Genomic DNA, 18,744 nt, shown 5'->3' with positions numbered 1-18,744 from the left:
GTTTTTTTTTAATCATTAAACACCGATTCAGACACTGTTGCTGCTCAGAGGGAGGAAGTGTTTTTTTTCTTTCATGCGTCCCTGGAGTTCTGCGTCCACTCGAATTACCTCAAATGCCATGATCATGGGGCATTAATACAATCGTATAATATTTCTTGTTCTTCAGTCTTCACACAAGTGTTGTGTTATGGGAGTATGTCTGTTAAATGCGTAAACAAGCAGCTATTAAAAGCTTTAGGAGCCGTAGCCTATCAGAAATGAGGCACGGTTACTATGGTGAGATCAAACAGGTGTGAGATTTACGTTCTCTTTTGTCCTGCACGCGATAGGATGGCTAGTGTTTTGTAAAACAAACCTACGTTGGTGGTGGGGGGGGGGGGGGGTGAATAACCACCTAAACACATATACAGTGGTGTGAAAAAGTGTTTGCCCCCTTCCTGATTTCTTCGTTTTTTTTGGCATGTTTGTCACAATTTTTAATGTTTCAGATCATCAAACTAATTTAAATATCAGTAAAAGATACACAAGTAAACACAACATGCAGTTTTTAAATGAAGGTTTTTATAATTGAGGGAAAAAGAAATCCAAAACTACATGGCCCCGTGTGAAAAAGTGTTTGTCCCCTAAACCTAATAACTGGTTGTGCCACCCTGAGCAGCAACAACTGCAATCAAGTTTTTGCGATAACTTGCACTGAGTCTGTGGAGGAAATTCGGTCATACATCTATGCAGAATTGTTGTAATTCAGCCACATTGGAGGGTTTTTCCGCATGAACCGCCTTTTTGAGGTCGTGCCACAGCATCTCAATAGCAATCTTTGATTTGGCCACTCCAGAGTCTTCATTTTGTTTTTCTTCAGCCATTCAGAGGTGGACCTGCTGGTGTGTTTTGGATCAGAACCCAGGTTCGCATCAGATTGCGGTCACGAACAGGTGGCCGGACATTCTCCTTCAGGATTTTTTGGTAAACAGCAGAATTCATGGTTCCATTTATCACAGCAAGTCCTGAAGCAGCAAAACCATCCATCAGACGACCACCACCATATTTTACTGTTGGTATGATGATCTTTTTCTAAAATTAGGTGTTACTTTTACACCAGACGTAATGGGACACACACCTTCCAAAAAGTTCAACTTTTGTCTCATCAGTCCACAGAGTATTTTCCCAAAAGTCTTGGGGATCATCAAGATGTTTTTTGGGAAAACTGAGATGAGCCTTTATGTTCTTTTTGCTCAGCAGCGGTTTTGGTCTTGGAACTCTGTCATGCCCAGTTTCTTTCTCATGGTGGAGTCATGAACACTGACCTTAACTGAAGCAAGTAAGGCCTGCAGTTCTTTGGATGTTGTTGTGGGGTCTTTTGTGACCTCTTGGATGAGTTGTCGCTGAGCTCTTAGGGTAATTTTGGTCGGCCGGCCACACCTGGGAAGGTTCTCCACTGTTCCATGTTTTTGCCATTTGTGAATAATGGCTCTCACTGTGGTTCACTGGAGTCCCAAAGCTTTAGAAACGGCTTTATAACCTTTTTTCACATGAAAATGATGGATCTCAATTACTTTCTTTCTCATTTGTTTCTGAATTTCTTTGGATCTCAGCATGATGTCTAGATTTTGAGGATCTTTTGGTCTACTTCACTTTGTCAGGCAGGTCCTATTTAAGGAGGAAACACTTTCACACAGGGCCATGTAGTTTTAGATTTTTTTTCCCCCTCAATAATAAAAAAAAAACCTTCTTTTAAAAACTGCATGTTGTGTTAACGTTATTTTTTACTAATATTTAAATTAGTTTGATGACCCGAAAAAATGAAGTGTGACAAACATGCAAAAAAATTAGAAATCGGAAAGGGGCAAACACTTTTTCACACCACTGTATCTATGATAGGGGTGTAACGGTACACAAAATTCACCTCAATTTGGTTAGAGTTATGGGAAAGAAATGCAAAATAAAACTTCACAAATGTTAATAATAAAAAGTTAACATCAATCAAAATTAGATAGACTGTCATAAAAACGTAGGCGATGGGAGGAAGTGGCAATTTCGTGCATGCGCTAAACACAAGTTGTTTACAAAGCGACACTCCTTTAGGATGAATTGAGATGACTGACTGCACCCCAGACCTCCTCACCTACATCATTACCTGACTTTACTAACACCCTTGTGGCTGAATGAATCTCCACAAATCTTGTGGAACATCTTCCCAGAAAAGTGGAGGACATTATAAGAGCACATGGGAACTAAATGTGGAATGGGATGTTCATACAGTAGATATCAAGCTCCAGGTTTCCACAAACCTTTGGTCATAGTGTGTGCTTCAGAAATGCTGTAGAACCACTGTTGGTTTTACCTGGAAGAGGGGTGTGTGTGTGTGTGTGTGTGTGTGTGTGTGTGTGTATGTATGTATGTGTGTGTGTGTTTATATTTCTAACTTCTAATTTTCCTCTTTCTCATCCTCAGGTCAGAAGACAAGGCCATGTATTCTCCTAAACGCTCAACCAAGACGGAGAACAAAGACCGGCAGCCGATCGAAGAGTCTGAGATCTTAATAACGAATGCTCCTCAGAAGACACGTGAGCCTTCGCTGTTCCTCGCTCTGTGCCGGACCTTCGGGCCGTACTTTCTCATCAGCTCCATCTACAAGATCATTCACGACATCCTGATGTTCACCGGACCAGTAATCCTCAGGTTACTTTCCCGATTCGGTCACACGTGGGTGCGCGCACGCTAGATGTTTGCCGTCTCTCCCAGTTAGCGGTTTTTTGAGAACTCCATGGGAAACTCCATCTCATCCTTAAATACAGATGTGACCTTTTTTTTTTGGACAGGATCCATGCCAAATTTGTTTAAGCATAAAGTTCTCGAGTTACAAACCGGTCCAGTTGATCTCTTCTCACAGACCTGGGCGTGTCTCTCACCAACCCAGGCATGAAAAGTAACTGTGAAAGACATTTTTAAAGATTTTAATGATGTAACGTAAGCAATGATGGAACTTTCCCCCTAGAGATCGATTATATTCTTCTAATTTTGACTTTTAAAACATTTTGACTTAATTTTGTGACTTTGTTTGCTTGCCCTATTCAAGTTTCTCTCTCCTCTCTTCAGTCTGTTGATCCAGTTTGTGAACGACTCTAGTGCCCCCTACTGGCACGGCTACTTCTACACTTCTCTGTTGCTTGTGTGCACATGCATACAGACGCTCATCCTTCAGAGGTACTTCCACGTGTGTTTCGTGTCGGGAATGAGGCTGCGTACGGCCATTGTAGGCGCTGTATACAGGAAGGTGAGCTTCGGTCCTGCTTTCACACACCACTCAGTCACGTCACTAATATCTGAACCGAACTGTATACAATATAATATACATAAATCGACTCCAACCTCTTTGCACTACAAAGGCCATGTGTTAGAAATCAGTACCATATTGAATTGAATAGAATCTTTCATTTTTTTTCCCATTGAATCAAAATAAATGTTTGCACGTACATTTTGTTTGTTCGTGGTACAGGCGCTGGTGATTACGAACGCCGCTCGCCGCACCTCTACCGTTGGAGAAATCGTAAACCTCATGTCTGTAGACGCTCAGCGCTTCATGGACTTGATCACGTACATCAATATGATCTGGTCAGCGCCTCTTCAGGTCATCCTGGCACTTTACTTCCTCTGGCAGGTTTGTGGAAAGCTATGATCTCTTGGATGTGTGTGTGGAGCAGGAGGGATTACAAGTCATATCTGCTTTTATTTGTTTATTTTTTTTTTTCCACCCTCTCTTGCCTCTTTTTTGTTTGTCTGTAGAATCTGGGTCCGTCTGTGCTGGCCGGAGTTGCTGTGATGGTCCTGATGGTTCCTGTAAATGCAGTTATAGCCATGAAGACTAAAACCTACCAGGTAAACCCTCCTACATGCTTTAACATGATTTTAAATCATTGTTAAATGATTTAGATTTTTCCCCCAAGAGCTGATGGATTGGCTGGTAGAGGGCAGGATAATGAAAGTGTTTATAATTGACAGATGAGTAGATTGTTAGAGGAAATGATGATTGATTGGATGGGTATATGGGTGGATATGTGAGTGGATGGATGGATGGTATGTAGGTGGATCAGTGGATGGATGGATAAGTGGATGGGTATGTGGATAGATGAGTGATTGGATGGATATATGGGTGGATCTGTGAGTGGATGGATGGATGGTATGTGGGTGGATGGATGGATAAGTGGATGGGTATATTGATGGATGAGTGGTTGGATGGGTATGTGAGTGGATGGATGGATGGGTATGTGGGTGGATGGATGGATGGGTATGTGGGTGGATGAGTGGATGGGTATGTGGGTGGATGAGTGGATGGGTATGTGGGTGGATGAGTGGATGGGTATGTGGGTGGATGAGTGATTGGATGGATATATGGGTGGATCTGTGAGTGGATGGATGGATGGATAAGTGGATGGGTATATGGATGAATGGGTATATTGATGGATGAGTGGTTGGATGGGTATGTAAGTGGATGGATGAATGGATGGTATGTGGGTGGATGAGTGGATGGGTATGTGGGTGGATGGATGGATGAGTGGATGGGTGTATGGATGGATTGAAGGATGGATGAGTGGATGGGTATGTGGATGGATGAGTGGATGAAAGGATGGATGGATAAATGGATGGAAGGATGGGTATGTGGATGGGAGGATGTATGGAAGGATGGATAAGGGGATGGGTATTTTGGTGGATGAGTAGATGGAAGGATGGGTATGTGGATGGATGAGTGGATAAAAGGATGGATGGAAGAATGTATGGAAGGATGGATAAGGGGATGGGTATGTTGGTGGATGAGTGGATAAAAGGATGGGTATGTGGGTGGATGAGTGGATGAAAGGATAGATGGAAGGATGGATGAGGGAATGGGTATGTTGGTGGATAAGTGGATGGAAGGATTGATATGTGGATACATGGATGAACACATGGATGTGTAGACAGTTGACTGCATGAATAATTTGTTAGATTGATGGATGGACAGATGGAAAAAAGAATAAACCGATAGATAGAGGAGTGAAGCATCAGCTCCTCTCCTGGGCTTATAAACGATTGCGTATTGTTTTCCCTCTGCAGGTCGCACAGATGAAGAGCAAAGACAACCGGATCAAGCTGATGAACGAGGTGCTGAATGGCATTAAGGTGCTGAAACTGTACGCGTGGGAGCTGGCCTTCAGGGCCAAAGTGTCTGAGATCAGAGAGAGCGAACTGCGTGTGTTGAAGAAAGCAGCGTACCTGGCTGCCGTGTCCACCTTCACCTGGGTCTGCGCTCCTTTCCTGGTGAGGGGCGGAGCTACTACGCCGCTGCGTAGCGCTTTATTATGAACGTTTTGTGCACTTTTACGGATAATTACAAATTGTGCGTTGTGTTTCTCGACACGCTAGGTGGCGCTCTCGACGTTCGCCGTGTACGTGCTTGTGGACGAGAACAACATTCTGGATGCGCAGAAGGCCTTTGTTTCACTTGCTCTCTTCAACATCCTGCGTTTTCCTCTCAACATGCTGCCCATGGTCATCAGCAGCATGGTGCAGGTCTGCGAGACCAAACTCTGAAACGTTTCCATTACATTCTTGGCTCAATCTATTGGTCTTATCATTTTTTTTGTTAAATTATCTACTATTTATTATTATTTTTTTAATTATCTTGTTTTTGTTTTTTTTAATTATCTATCACTTATTATTATTTTTTTATTATTTTTTTTTAATTATCCATCATTTTTATTATTATTTTTAAAATGATCTGGGGGGTTTTTTCGGCTAGGATATTCACTTCTTCTTTTCTCCTTTTTCTGTATAAGAAGTAAAATGTTTGTATCTTTTTGATTCCCAGACTTTAATTTCATCACATTTTGGAATTACGAGATGAACTTCTCATCCTCTGTCTCTCTTTCTGTCTCTCTCCCCGCAGGCGAGTGTCTCCCTGAAACGTCTCCGTGTGTTTCTTTCTCATGAGGAACTGGAAGAGGACAGTGTGGATCGCAGACCAGTTACTGGCTGTAGGCTGCCTTTCATTCATCATCATCATAATAATATTATTAATATTATTATATCCTCTATAGAAGCCTTTTCGTGATGCAGTCAGAATGATAGAAATTCAAGAAATCCTAACCATATGATTCTCATTCTAACCCTGTACAGTCTCGTACACAGTGGAAAAACAAAGTTCAGCCAGGACCAACACTCGCACTAGACAAACTTAAAATCAGGAGAAAACTCTTAAATAGTGGTTAAATCTGGAGTAAACTCTCCCTAAATTAGTAAAAAAAACCCTCTTAAATCCTGATTAATTCTGGAGAAAACTCTCCCTAAATCAGAAAAAAAAACCCTCTCCTTAAATCTTGATTAAATCTGGAGAAAACTCTCCCTAAATCCTGATTAAATCTGGAGAAAACTCTCCCTAAATCAGGAAGAAAAAAAAACCTTCTTAAATCTTGATTAAATCTGGAGGAAAACTCTCCCTAAATCCTGATTAAATCTGGAGAAAACTCTCCCTAAATCAGGAGAAAAAAAAAACCTCCTTAAATCTTGATTAAATCTGGAGAAAACTCTCCCTAAATCCTGATTAAATCTGGAGAAAACTCTCCCTAAATCAGGAAAAAAAAAAAAACCTCCTTAAATCTTGATTAAATCTGGAGGAAAACTCTCCCTAAATCCTGATTAAATCTGGAGAAAACTCTCCTTAAATTCAGGTTAAATCTGGAGAAAACGCTCCCTAAATCAGGAAAAAAAACCCTCTTCTTAAATCCTGATTAAATCTGGAGAAAACTCTCCTTAAATCGTGTTTAAATCTGGAGAAAACTTAAATACTGGAGAAAATTCTTCTTAAATCGCGTTTAAATCCAGCAAAAACTCTTTAAATCGAGTTTAAATAAAGAGAAAACTGAATCATAACAACAAAAAAACTCAAGAATTTAAACTACAGGAATACAGAATAATGATTTATCTCCTGACGTTTCAGACTCATCATGCTCAGATAATTCCTGTTTCTTCGTGCACTCTTCATCTAATTCCTCCCTCGGGCTAAACTTAAATCTAAATCTCCCCACACACTTCAGTCCTTGTGCTTCACTTGTCTCATAAAGGTTTCTTTTTGCTCAACTGGTCAGTGAGCGTCCTTCACTTCTACAAACAACCTCAAAGCCGCCTTTGTTTCATAATCTGATGAACGAGTTTGTAAAAGAAACGGAGCGGAATGTAGGACTTCTAAAGTCAGGATCAAAAAGTACGTAGGCGATTTTGATGTCCAGCACTGAGACGTCTGCTGTTCCTTTTCTCCTTTCAGCACCCGAAAGTATCAGGATTGTGGATGGGGCTTTCAGCTGGTCTAAAGGCGACTCTCCTGTTTTAAAGAGGTAACTGACTTTTCTGCAAGGTCACTGCGTTTAAATATAAACGGATGAAACGTGTGTAGGAAATGCTTTCATGAGACACATAAGGTGGTATCAAAAAGTTTCGAGACTGTAGAAGAAAAAACGTTATCTACGTCTCCCACAAAATAGTCTCCTTTGGACATTCTCCTGGAATGTCTCCTGGAAGTCCTCAAGCTTCTTCTGCGATTCGTGCCAGATCTCCAAAATAGTGGGGTTGATCTTTATCGTGTGGAACGTTCTCCGACGATCATCATGCCCGAGTTGTCGTATGTCTTTGGTTTTTTTTGGACTTAATTGGAAGTCTTCGCCCCCCCAAACACACACACACACACACACACACACACACGCACGCACACAACGACTGGTCGCAGCATCGCCGTATGACGAAACGTCTCTGTGGCAGATTTCACACAGAATTTCACGCTCGCTCTTTGTTCTAACTCCATGATGACGTGGTAAAGCATGCGGTCAGAACAACACCAGTCAGAACCTTTTTGATACCACCTTGTAGAGATGAAACGTGAACGTTTGAAATAAACGAAACGTGCGCTGTTGTGTCCTGATGTGTGCTGTTTTCGAAAAAAGACACCGATGTATCGTAAAGACCGTCAGCCGGCTGAGGATTTCATCGGCAAGTACACCTGCATGCTCAAGAAACGCAAAATATCTGCAGCCGGATCGATGCCGTCTGGAAAATCTCAGATGCCAATGAAATGAATAGAACGTGTGATATTTAGTCCCAGACTCGCAATTTATTACCTCCTAATAATATCATACTATAAAATACTATTGTACTATACTACACTACACTCCATTGTATGGCCAAAAGTATTGGGACACCTGACCCCTTTTTTTTTTTTTTTTTTTTTTTTTTTTTTTTTTTTTTTTTTTCTCTCTCCTTGACTTTTACCACAAACTTGGAGGCACACAATTATATCTGAAAGTATAAAATCTTCCCTTCACCTCTTCAACTAGGAGCCCAAAACCTGTTCCTGCATGACCATGGAGATCAGCGTTACATGCGATAGAAGATGTCCTTCTATAAAGCTCCAACCCTCAACCCTATTGAACACTTTTAAGATAAATTTGACTGCACCCCCAGGCGCCTTCACAACCCTTACATCAATACCTTTTTTTGATAACACCCTCAAATCTGAATCTCCACAACCCTCCTCTAAAATCTATATCTTTCCAGAGGAGTGACAGAGGAGAGCAAATGGGGATGTGATGTTCAAAAAGGAGCACATACCAATCATATGGTCAGGTGTCCACAAACGTTTGTTCGTATAATGTATATTACGCTATAATTTACAAATTCAGCAGTGATTTCCAACACCTCAGAGATACTCGTTTCTGATTGGCTAAGACGTGATCACGCTCTCACAACAGGTTCTATTCAATTATTAAAGGTTTTAAATGAACCCTGGGACTAAATTCCACTCCTGTGACTATTTGATTTGCTGATCCTGAAACTATTTTAATTATTTGTCCATTTCTATTGATCAAGTCCACAATTCCAAAATGTGATTTTCATTCATGACATTCTGCCAAGTTTCCAGTTTATCACCCAAATCCTGTTTTTATTTCCAGTAACAATTTCTATAAAGCCTGCTGTCAGTTTAATATATTATATAATAATAATAATATGCAGGTTTGATAGGAAATCTTGCTTTGTCTCTGTTTTTGAAAAATTATTATGCAGAAATCTGGTAAAAAAAAAAAAATAATAAAAAAAAAATTGTTTGAAATATTTTCTGAAAATATTCAGAATATAAATAAGATGTTTATCAGATTCATTTTATTCAATTAAAATGCAAATTTTTTTAATTGTCCTATATTATTCATTTTATTTTATCACATTTTTATTATGGATATTAGGAAATTATGAAATTGAATTTATGAAATCAAAAATTCTTATAAAAAAAATACTCTTTGGTCTCTTGCTCTTATTCTTCCTTTCTTTCATGTTCACTCTCTACCTCTTTTTTTTCTTTGTCTTTCTCTTCTCTCTCTCTCTCTCTCTCTCTCTCTCTCTCTCTCTCTCTCTCTCTCTCTCTCTCTCTCTACGTCTATTCACATCTCTTCTGTCTCTCTTTCCTTTTTCATATATCTGGCTCTGCTCTGTTTGATTATATTGTCTGCTCTCTCTCTCTCTCTCTCTCTCTCTCTCTCTCTCTCTCTCTCTCTCTCTCTCTCTCTCTATCTCATTGTGGATGAAGGATTAATGTGAGTATTCCTGAAGGAGCGCTCGTTGCTGTAGTGGGTCAAGTGGGTTCAGGAAAATCCTCCCTGCTCTCGGCTCTCCTGGGAGAAATGCACAAACATGAGGGTCTCGTGTCAGTCAAGGTAAATAAACAGTGAAACCGGTTTATGGACATCTGATTCAACATTTATCTCCATCTCATTCCACAGTTAGTCTGCATTTTTGCTGTTATATTAGCCTCCAGTCTTCTGGGAAGATGTTCCAGTAGATATTTTGGAGATTCATTCAGCCACAAGGGTGTTAGTAAAGTCAGGGGAGTCTGAGATCTAGACTGCAGTCAGTCTTCACATTCATCTCTAATGTGTTCACTAGGGTTGGAGCTCTATAGCAGAAGATCTTCCACGCCAGTCCATGTAAAGCAGATCTTCTGATACGCACTTTATATGGACAAAAATATTGGGACACCTGACTTGTGTTGTTCATACCTCCAACTTTGTGGTAACGGTATGAAGAACACAAGTCAGGTGTCCCAATATTTTTGTTCATATAAAGTGTGTATGAGGTTCTGTAGCTTAAGAGATGATGTGTATGATGTGTGTCGGTCAGGGTTCGGTGGCGTACGTGCCCCAGCAGGCGTGGATCCAGAACGCCACGTTGAAGGAGAACATCGTATTCGGGCAGCAGATGAAGGAAAGCTGCTATCAGAAAGTTCTGGAGGCTTGTGCTCTCCTTCCAGACCTGGAGATCCTCCCTGGAGGAGATGAAACGGAGATCGGAGAGAAGGTGAGCTAAAAAAATCTGGAATTTATTAGATTACTCTGCAAAAAAAAAAGAATGTTAGCAGATTTGCTGGTGGTAATCCCCTTTGTGTGTGTGTGTGTGTAGGGAGTGAATTTATCTGGAGGTCAGAAGCAGCGTGTGAGCCTGGCCCGAGCGGTGTACAGTGATTGCTCAGTGTATTTGTTAGATGATCCATTGTCGGCCGTCGACGCTCACGTGGGAAAACACATATTCGAGAAGGTCATCGGGCCTCAGGGCCTCCTGCAGGGACACGTGAGCTCCTTCTTCAGCATTCAGATTGAAACCTCTCGAATCTGTTTCTCGTGTGTGTGTGTGTGTGTGTGTGTGTGTGTGTGTGTGTGTGTGTGTGTGTGTGTGTGTGTGTGTGTGTGTGTGTGTGTGTGTGTGTGTGTGTGTGTGTAACAGATAAAATGTTTCGCATTCTTTTGTCACCTTTACTTTATCTATATTCTCTCTATTTTATTTTTTACCTCTTTTCTTCTTTCCTCTGTTTCTCTTCCTTTTTTTCCCTTCTCTTCTGACCTTTTCACCTCCATCCTGTTTCCTTCTTTTCCCCTTACATACCCCATCTCTTTTTCTCTTCTATTCTCTTCCTCGTTTCACCCCTTGTCTCCTTTCTTCTTCTTTTCTCTTCTTCCCTGCATTCCCTTTCCTTCTTTGATCTTCTCTGCCCCGTCGCTGCAGTAATAATAACCCGAGGAAAATTCGCCTGAGTGTAAAGTAAAACTACTCTGATAATGAAAGTTCTTTATGAAGTCAGAGTATATGGGAGTCTCTCATGTGTTAGTTTCTCTACCCCATAACGCATGATGAGTGAATTGTACTGAAGGAGGGATTGTACTCATGCCCTGCTGTTTGTTCCTCTCAGACGCGTGTGCTGGTGACCCACGGGCTGAGCTTCCTGCCTCAGGTCGACCTCATCCTGGTGATGGAGGACGGACAGATCACGGAGATGGGCTCGTACACGGAGCTGCTCAGCAGACACGCCGCCTTCGCCGAGTTCCTGCGCTCTCACACTAACGCTGAACAGGAAGAGGAGAACGAGGGAGGAGGAGGAGGAGGAGGTAGAGTCACGGCCGCCATGCATTTCGTTTTTCATCTTGTCTGTCTTTTCATGTCTGATCTGAAACCGGTGTGTGTTATGTCTGTCTTTGTACTGTTTTGTGTGTGTTGGAGATTTTAGCTCTTCTGTCTCTTCTCCCTTTAACAAAACATATTTTGTAAACTTCTACTTATTATCTCTTGTTTATTAGTTTGTTTGTTTTGGGTTTTTTTCCTCATCATGCTGTTCAGAAGAGGGAAAAGTGTGCGAAGAACAGAGTGAGAAATCGGAAGGTTGGAGAGTCTCGTTGGTTTTAGAAAATGTCCAGGATGCATGGGTTTGATGTGGCATGATGGGTTTTTCCTCCGTTCCTGAAGTTAAAAAACAAACTATATAGCCAAAAGTATTGGGACATCTAACTTGTCTTCTCGAAACGGTTGTTGTATAGAAAATATCATGAAATTTTCTGTTAAAACCTGTTCCAGCATTATAATGCCCCTATTGAACCCTCCTCACCTCACTTACATCACTACCTGACTTTACTAACACACGTGTCTAAATTTAATAAATCTCACATCAAATCACAAAATCTAGTGGAACGTCTTCCCAGAAGAGTGGAGGTTATTGTAACGGTTATAAATGGGGACTTGATGTGAAATCGTATGTTCGAAGGTGTCCATAAACTTTTGCCCATATAGTGTATATTTATTGGAATAAATAAACTGCATAAACGCACGAGTCATTTTTTAAAATTTAATACAGTAATCACGTATTAGGTCGCACGTTGGAAAGGATCAACAGCCGTCATGATTTATTTATTTTTATAATTTATTTATTTATTTTATTCCGTCTATGCAGCATGATTTTCGTGAAATGCTCAAGAACTAGTTTCAGGAGGAAAAATCTCGTGTTCCTGAGATGCACGAACAAATTACAGCTTTGATCTGCCGTTACAGACTGCTGACACTGGAGACTCCTTCCATAATCGTTTATAAAAAATAAAAAAAAAACACTTATTCTTTCACTTATTGAAATACATCTTCCGACCAATCAGATTAGAGAATCCAGCAGCTCTGTGCTATAAGGAAAGCCGGAACAATCTTTTTTTTTTTGAAGCAACAGTCAACTTTGGCGTCTTCGCTAAAACGTGCGGCTTGTTGCAGCGGGGCTTTAATGTCTATGTAACGGTGATGGACTGCTGCTTTATTTGTTTATTTCAATAGCGCATGTTGAATTGAAATGTCAGATCGTAAGGGAAGGAATCGCCACATCGGGAAGCCGCTTTATATGCATCGTTAATGTATTGTGACGCCGGCTCGTGCAAATTAAATCGTCCTCAGTTATTGTTTCGTTTTCCCGTCCAGATCCGCAGAAAACGCTGGAAAACGGAGGCCCGGCGGCTCTGCTGAGGTGAGACAGCGACGTCTATATAGATTACTGAATAAATGCTTGCTTATGTTGTGTAGAGATTCATTTTAAGAAGTGTGTGTGTGTTTGTGTGTGTGTGTGTGTGTGTGCGCGCAGACAAAGCCAGGTGTCCCTAAACACAGCAGGAACCGCGAAGCAGAAAGTAGACATCAATGACCTTAAAAGGCAGAAACCCAAATCTACAGACGCGTCGAAACTGACCGAGGCGGATAAAGCCAAGACGGGCAGAGTGAGTCTGCCACCTGCTGGTGATGCTACGCATAACTGTGTGTAACATACGTGATGTTAAGGGCTGTTCCGTGTCCTGCAGGTGAAGCTCGCCGTGTTCTGGGAGTACATGAAAGCCATCGGGGTGTGTCTGTCCATCTTCAGCATCTTCCTCTTCCTCGCTCATCACGTAGCCTCTCTGGGTTCCAATTACTGGTTGAGTTTATGGACGGATGATCCGGTCATTAACGGCACTCAGCCCTACAGAGACCTGCGTCTGGGAGTGTACGGAGCGCTGGGACTCTCCCAAGGTCTGAAAATACAAACGTTCAGATGGACGAAATGGATAAATTTGATTTTATAATCACGTTTTCCCGAAACGTCTCTCTGCTTCTCCTCTCAGGCATCGCCGTGTTTTCGTACTCCATCTCGGTGTCCATCGGTGGAATCCTGGCGTCTCGGTACCTCCACGAGACCATGCTGTACAACGTCCTGCGCTCGCCCATGTCGTTCTTCGAGCGCACTCCCAGCGGGAACCTCGTCAACCGATTCTCCAAGGAGACGGACACCATCGACTCTGTGATCCCCAGCATCATCAAGATGTTCATGGGCTCCTTGTTTAACGTGCTGGGATCCTGCGCCGTCATCCTTCTCGCCACGCCGTTATTGGCCATCATCATCCCTCCTCTGGGGCTCTTCTACGTCTTTGTGCAGGTCTCAGACACTCTCTGACTATCATCTCCTTTTCCTCTGCCTCCTCATCTCCCACTTTCTTCTCCTCCTGCTCTTCTTTATTCTCGTCTTTTTCTTCTGGCTTCTTTTCTTTTTTCCGCTCCTCCTATTTTTGTTCCTCCTCTTTTTTTTATTTTCTTCTCACGTTTTTTTCCCCTCTTTGCTTCCTCCTCTTCCTTCATCTCCACTACTGCTTCTTTCTCTCTTCCTCTTCTTCTATTTCCTTTTATTCTTCTTTTTCCCCTTCATCTTGTTTTTTCTCCTTTCCTTTTCCCTTCTTCTCCTCCTCTCCCTATCTTTATCCTCCTCTTCTCTCTCCCCCTCCTCTTTGTTTTTCTTTGTTTTCTGCTCTTTCTCCATAATCTCCTCTATTCCAATTTTCCTCCCTTTTATTTCTCTTGTGCACCTTCTCATTTTGATTCTTCCTCCTCTTCTTCTTCTTTTTTCCTCACCTCTTTTTCTTCCTCCTCCAGTTCTGCATATAGGGCTACAGATAGTGAGCGTAATAAGTAAAAATATCAGATAATGGCTTTTAGCAGTCAGTATCTTCATCTGAGGGATTCTAAGATGCTGCTGGTGTGGAAAACATCAGAATTCTTTTGAGATGGTTCTTCAGTGCCCTCTACAGGTGGTTTTAGGACTGACAAACACTAGCCAGAGCCTGGCTTGGAAATCGTGTGTATTTGGGATTTTGTTGTTTAAGATCGCGTACTCATATCACCTCTGTGTGTGTGTGTGTGTGTGGTAGCGCTTCTATGTGGCCTCGTCCCGACAGCTGAAGCGCCTGGAGTCAGTCAGTCGATCTCCGGTGTACACACACTTCAACGAGACCCTGCTGGGAACGAGTGTGATCCGTGCCTTCGGAGTGCAGAAACGCTTCATCGGAGAGAGCGACAGACGAGTGGATCACAACCAGAAAGCCTATTTTCCCAGCATTGTGGCAAACAGGTCTCACAGACATTTTTAACACCTTCTGTTAATCAGAACTGATCTGATTCAGAATTTGAATCAACTCTGATCTGACTCTGATCAGACAAAAGTCCAAAAGTATGTTGACTCCAACATTTTTTTTTTTTTCCTCCGCTTTCCTCCCTTCCATTTGCTTTTATAATAACCTCTACTCTTCTGGGAAGATGTTTCGCTAGATCTTGTGAAGATTTCTGCTCCTTCAGGTGTTCTGTAAAATCAGGTGCTAATGGAGGTGAGATGAGGAGAAAAATAATCATAGCAGGAGATCTTCCACTCCACCCCACGTAAAGCATCTCGTTTTCCTTCACTTCATTCAAGTAAAGGAAAAGTATAGAAGGACATCCTGTACATTTGTGTGAACCAAACGGTTTAGGGGAAGAACCACATATAGTCAGGGGTGCACATACTTTTAACCAGAAATACTGATTACTAATTGGATATAGAATGCATTTGGATATATTAGACAGTACATTGCAGTCAAACTAATAGAGTGTGTGTGTGTGTGTGTGTGTGTGTGTGTGTGTGTGTGTGTGTGTGTGTGTGTGTGTGTGTGTGTGTGTGTGTGTGTGTGTGTGTGTGTGTGTGTGTGTGTAGGTGGTTAGCAGTGAGACTGGAGTTTGTGGGGAACTGCATTGTGACCTTTGCTGCATTGTTTGCTGTGATTGCCAGAGACAGCCTGAGTCCAGGCATCATGGGACTTTCCATCTCCTACGCCCTGCAGGTCTCTCTCTCACACACACACACACACACACACACACACACACACACAGTATATAGCATATACACATATTTAATTCATATTACGTGCAGTGTGATCCGATTTCGATTCAATGAAATGGGAAAAAATCTGATGCTGTGCAAATCAATGTTAGAGATTCTTTTTTGGGGGGGGGTTCAGACAACAAATCATCAATTTACTTAAGCGCCTTCTGTCTTCTAACGCATGACCCTTTCACACACGCCATTGTAGTGCAAATACAAAAAAGATCAACTAAACCCAGGTGATTTTTTTATTTTTTTTTTTTCCTGCTGTGTCTGCAGGAAGACGCAGCTCTACCTCTGCCATGTTAATCCTTTTTTCTATGTGACTCTCAGGACACGCCTCGGTCTCTGGAGTGTTAATGGCATTCACGTAGCAGCAGCGGTGCTGAGAGAACGCGCTCGAGAAACAGTTTAGTGAGGAGAAAACAAACTATGTATCAAAGAGAAAGAAAACACTCCCATTCCGTCCTGTATTACTTTTATATACGAGCGTATATTTGATGGTGTTCCTGAGTGTTCTCGCATAATGTTCTCCTTCTTCCTAGGTCACCTCCATTTAGTGTCTTTACATAGTGTACCAACTGTACTGGTCAGGGCTACAGTGTTATTGTTTTTCTTTGCTTTGTTCTTTTTTTCCTTCTTCCTCTCCCCTTTTTTGTGCACTAAATGTTGCATATGTGCACTTTGTGTTGATAGTTTCGAGCTCTGTACTCGAGCTGATAGTTTCTGTACTTCTGTGTTCCTTCTGTTAATTTGTTGTTTGCTGTGGCACCTTGGTTCTGGGGAAACGTTGTTTTTCACTGTGTACTGCACTGTATATGGTTGAACTGACAAAGCCGACTTGACTGCAGGTCACTGCGTCTCTGAACTGGCTGGTGAGAATGTCCTCGGAGTTGGAGACCAACATTGTAGCAGTGGAGAAAGTAAAAGAGTACGAAGAAACTGAGAAGGAGGTGCGTACAGCAGGGGAAGGTGCAGCAGGTTGGGCTGAAAACACTTGTGTGTGTGTATGGGGGTGTGATTATGAGTGGGTGAGGGTATGTGACTAGTGTGTGTATATAGGTGTGTGTGGGGGGGTGTATATATGGTTGGGTGTTTTCCTTCTTCTCCTTTTTTCTTCCTCCTCCTCCTTCTACTTTTTGTTCTTTTTCCTACTCTTCTTGATGATGAGATGATTGACGATGCTGTGTTTTTTCTCAGGCGGAATGGAAGCTGGAGAAAAGCTCTGTTCCTGAAGGATGGCCCACAGCCGGCCACATTGAGATCCGGAGATTTGGTCTGAGGTACAGAGAGGACCTGGACCTGGCCATCCATGACATCAGCGTGATTATTGAGGGAGGAGAGAAGGTGGGCTCCGTCCCAAACCACACATTTTCACACTGTGTTGCTGTTTTTTGATTAGAAAAGTAACAGTGCAGCGATTTTATCTCCAGGTGGGAATCGTGGGTCGGACAGGAGCAGGGAAGTCGTCTCTGACCCTCGGATTGTTCCGGATCATCGAGGCAGCTGAGGGGGAGATCTGGATCGATGGAGTGAACGTCGCAGAGCTTGGTCTTCACGAACTGCGCTCTCGCATCACCATCATCCCACAGGTTCACTTTCTTTACTTTTATAGGATCCAAGAACATTGAGAATATTTTTATGTGTGCTCATGTGTGCTCATGTGTGTGTGTGTTGTGAGTAGGACCCGATTCTGTTCTCCGGATCTCTGCGTATGAACCTGGATCCGTTTGATTGTTACTCTGATGAGGAGGTGTGGAAAGCTCTGGAACACGCTCATCTCAAAGTCTTTGTGTCTGGTCTTCAGGACAAACTGAACCACGAATGTTCCGAGGGAGGAGAGAACCTCAGGTACTCCAAGTTCCTCAGGGTTCTCCTTGGCACGAGTCTGCCAGGGAACAAAGGAGGAGATGATGATGAGCAGATTCCTGTGTGTTACTGATGATCTGAAGCTTCTGTTCAAATTCCAGTTAAAACCTTCGAAATCACTTTCTTTTTTTATCCTTGTTTTCTTCTTCCTTCCCTTTTTTGTTTCCTCCTCTTCCGATTCTTTCTCCACTTCTTTACATTTTTTTTCTTCCTTCTCCTTCTTTTTCCACAAATTTTTATTCCCCCCCTCCGCTTATTTTATTTTCCCTTTTTATTATCCTTTCTTCTCTTTCTCTTTTTTCTTCTTTCTATTTTGTTTTCTTCCTTTTCCTCCTACTCTTTTTTTCTTATTCTGTCTCGTCTTCTTACTTTTTTTTTTTTCCCCATTTGTTTCCAACTCTCCTTACATCTCCTTCCCCTATTTCTCTTCCTTGTCATCTTCCTTCTCTTTTGTTTCTTCATCTCCTCGTCTTGTGTTACTGATGATCTAAAACGTTATTCTGTTCCACACACAGTGTGCAGGTCAGAGCTGTAACCTGATCCGTGAATCTTCTGGATCTGACACTGGTTCTGGTTTGTGTGTGTGTAACAGTTTGGGTCAGAGGCAGCTAGTGTGTTTGGCTCGAGCTCTCCTCAGGAAGACGAAGATTCTGGTTCTGGATGAAGCCACAGCGGCTGTAGACCTGGAGACGGATGAACTGATCCAGTCCACCATCCGCACTCAGTTTGAGGAGTGTACAGTACTGACCATCGCTCACCGCCTCAACACCATCATGGATTATACACGGTACACACACACACACACACACCGCCTCAACACCATCATGGATTATACACGGTACACACACACACACACACACACACACCGCCTCAACACCATCATGGATTATACATGGTACACACACACACACACACACACCGCCTCAACACCATCATGGATTATACACGGTACACACACACACACACACACACACACACACACCGCCTCAACACCATCATGGATTATACACGGTACACACACACACACACACACACACCGCCTCAACACCATCATGGTTTATACACGGTACACACACACCGCCTTAACACCATCATGGTTTATACACGGTACACACACACACACACACACACCGCCTCAACACCATCATGGATTATACACGGTATACACACACACACACACACACACACACACACACACGCCCCACCTTAACACCATCATGGATTATACACGGTACACACACACCCCACCTTAACACCATCATGGATTATACATGGTACACACACACACACACACACCGCCTCAACACCATCATGAATTATACACGGCACACACACACACACACACACAC

The 18,744-nt window shown here is 42.4% G+C and overlaps 1 protein-coding gene across 5 annotated transcripts in view; it reads left to right on the top strand.

Moving 5' to 3' along the window:
- The window catches only part of abcc1 (ATP binding cassette subfamily C member 1 (ABCC1 blood group)), a 31,414-nt gene that overhangs the window by 9,735 nt on the left and 2,935 nt on the right, over window positions 1–18,744 (top strand). The window contains exons 8-31 of one of the 5 annotated variants that reach the window (XM_083566820.1): window positions 2,452–2,679; window positions 3,097–3,274; window positions 3,497–3,658; window positions 3,784–3,876; window positions 5,089–5,292; window positions 5,398–5,544; window positions 5,921–6,008; window positions 7,295–7,364; window positions 9,602–9,728; window positions 10,192–10,368; window positions 10,471–10,638; window positions 11,255–11,450; window positions 11,683–11,721; window positions 12,793–12,838; window positions 12,953–13,085; window positions 13,167–13,374; window positions 13,467–13,777; window positions 14,544–14,743; window positions 15,359–15,485; window positions 16,378–16,479; window positions 16,727–16,873; window positions 16,960–17,118; window positions 17,211–17,377; window positions 17,988–18,182. In XM_083566820.1, the coding sequence (XP_083422946.1) occupies window positions 2,452–2,679; window positions 3,097–3,274; window positions 3,497–3,658; window positions 3,784–3,876; window positions 5,089–5,292; window positions 5,398–5,544; window positions 5,921–6,008; window positions 7,295–7,364; window positions 9,602–9,728; window positions 10,192–10,368; window positions 10,471–10,638; window positions 11,255–11,450; window positions 11,683–11,721; window positions 12,793–12,838; window positions 12,953–13,085; window positions 13,167–13,374; window positions 13,467–13,777; window positions 14,544–14,743; window positions 15,359–15,485; window positions 16,378–16,479; window positions 16,727–16,873; window positions 16,960–17,118; window positions 17,211–17,377; window positions 17,988–18,182 (3,672 nt within the window). Of the gene's footprint in view, window positions 1–2,451; window positions 2,680–3,096; window positions 3,275–3,496; window positions 3,659–3,783; window positions 3,877–5,088; window positions 5,293–5,397; window positions 5,545–5,920; window positions 6,009–7,294; window positions 7,365–9,601; window positions 9,729–10,191; window positions 10,369–10,470; window positions 10,639–11,254; window positions 11,456–11,682; window positions 11,722–12,792; window positions 12,839–12,952; window positions 13,086–13,166; window positions 13,375–13,466; window positions 13,778–14,543; window positions 14,744–15,358; window positions 15,486–16,377; window positions 16,480–16,726; window positions 16,874–16,959; window positions 17,119–17,210; window positions 17,378–17,987; window positions 18,183–18,744 lie in introns of all 5 variants that reach the window. The other 4 variants (XM_083566824.1, XM_083566822.1, XM_083566821.1 and 1 more) reach the window with 4 other exon arrangements.

The sequence above is a fragment of the Silurus aristotelis genome (genome assembly GCF_946808225.1).
Source record: "Silurus aristotelis genome assembly, chromosome: 17".
NCBI classification, from domain to species: domain Eukaryota; kingdom Metazoa; phylum Chordata; class Actinopteri; order Siluriformes; family Siluridae; genus Silurus; species Silurus aristotelis.
Note: the sequence above shows the minus strand (reverse complement) of the source record. Positions and strands in the feature narration are given on the sequence as shown.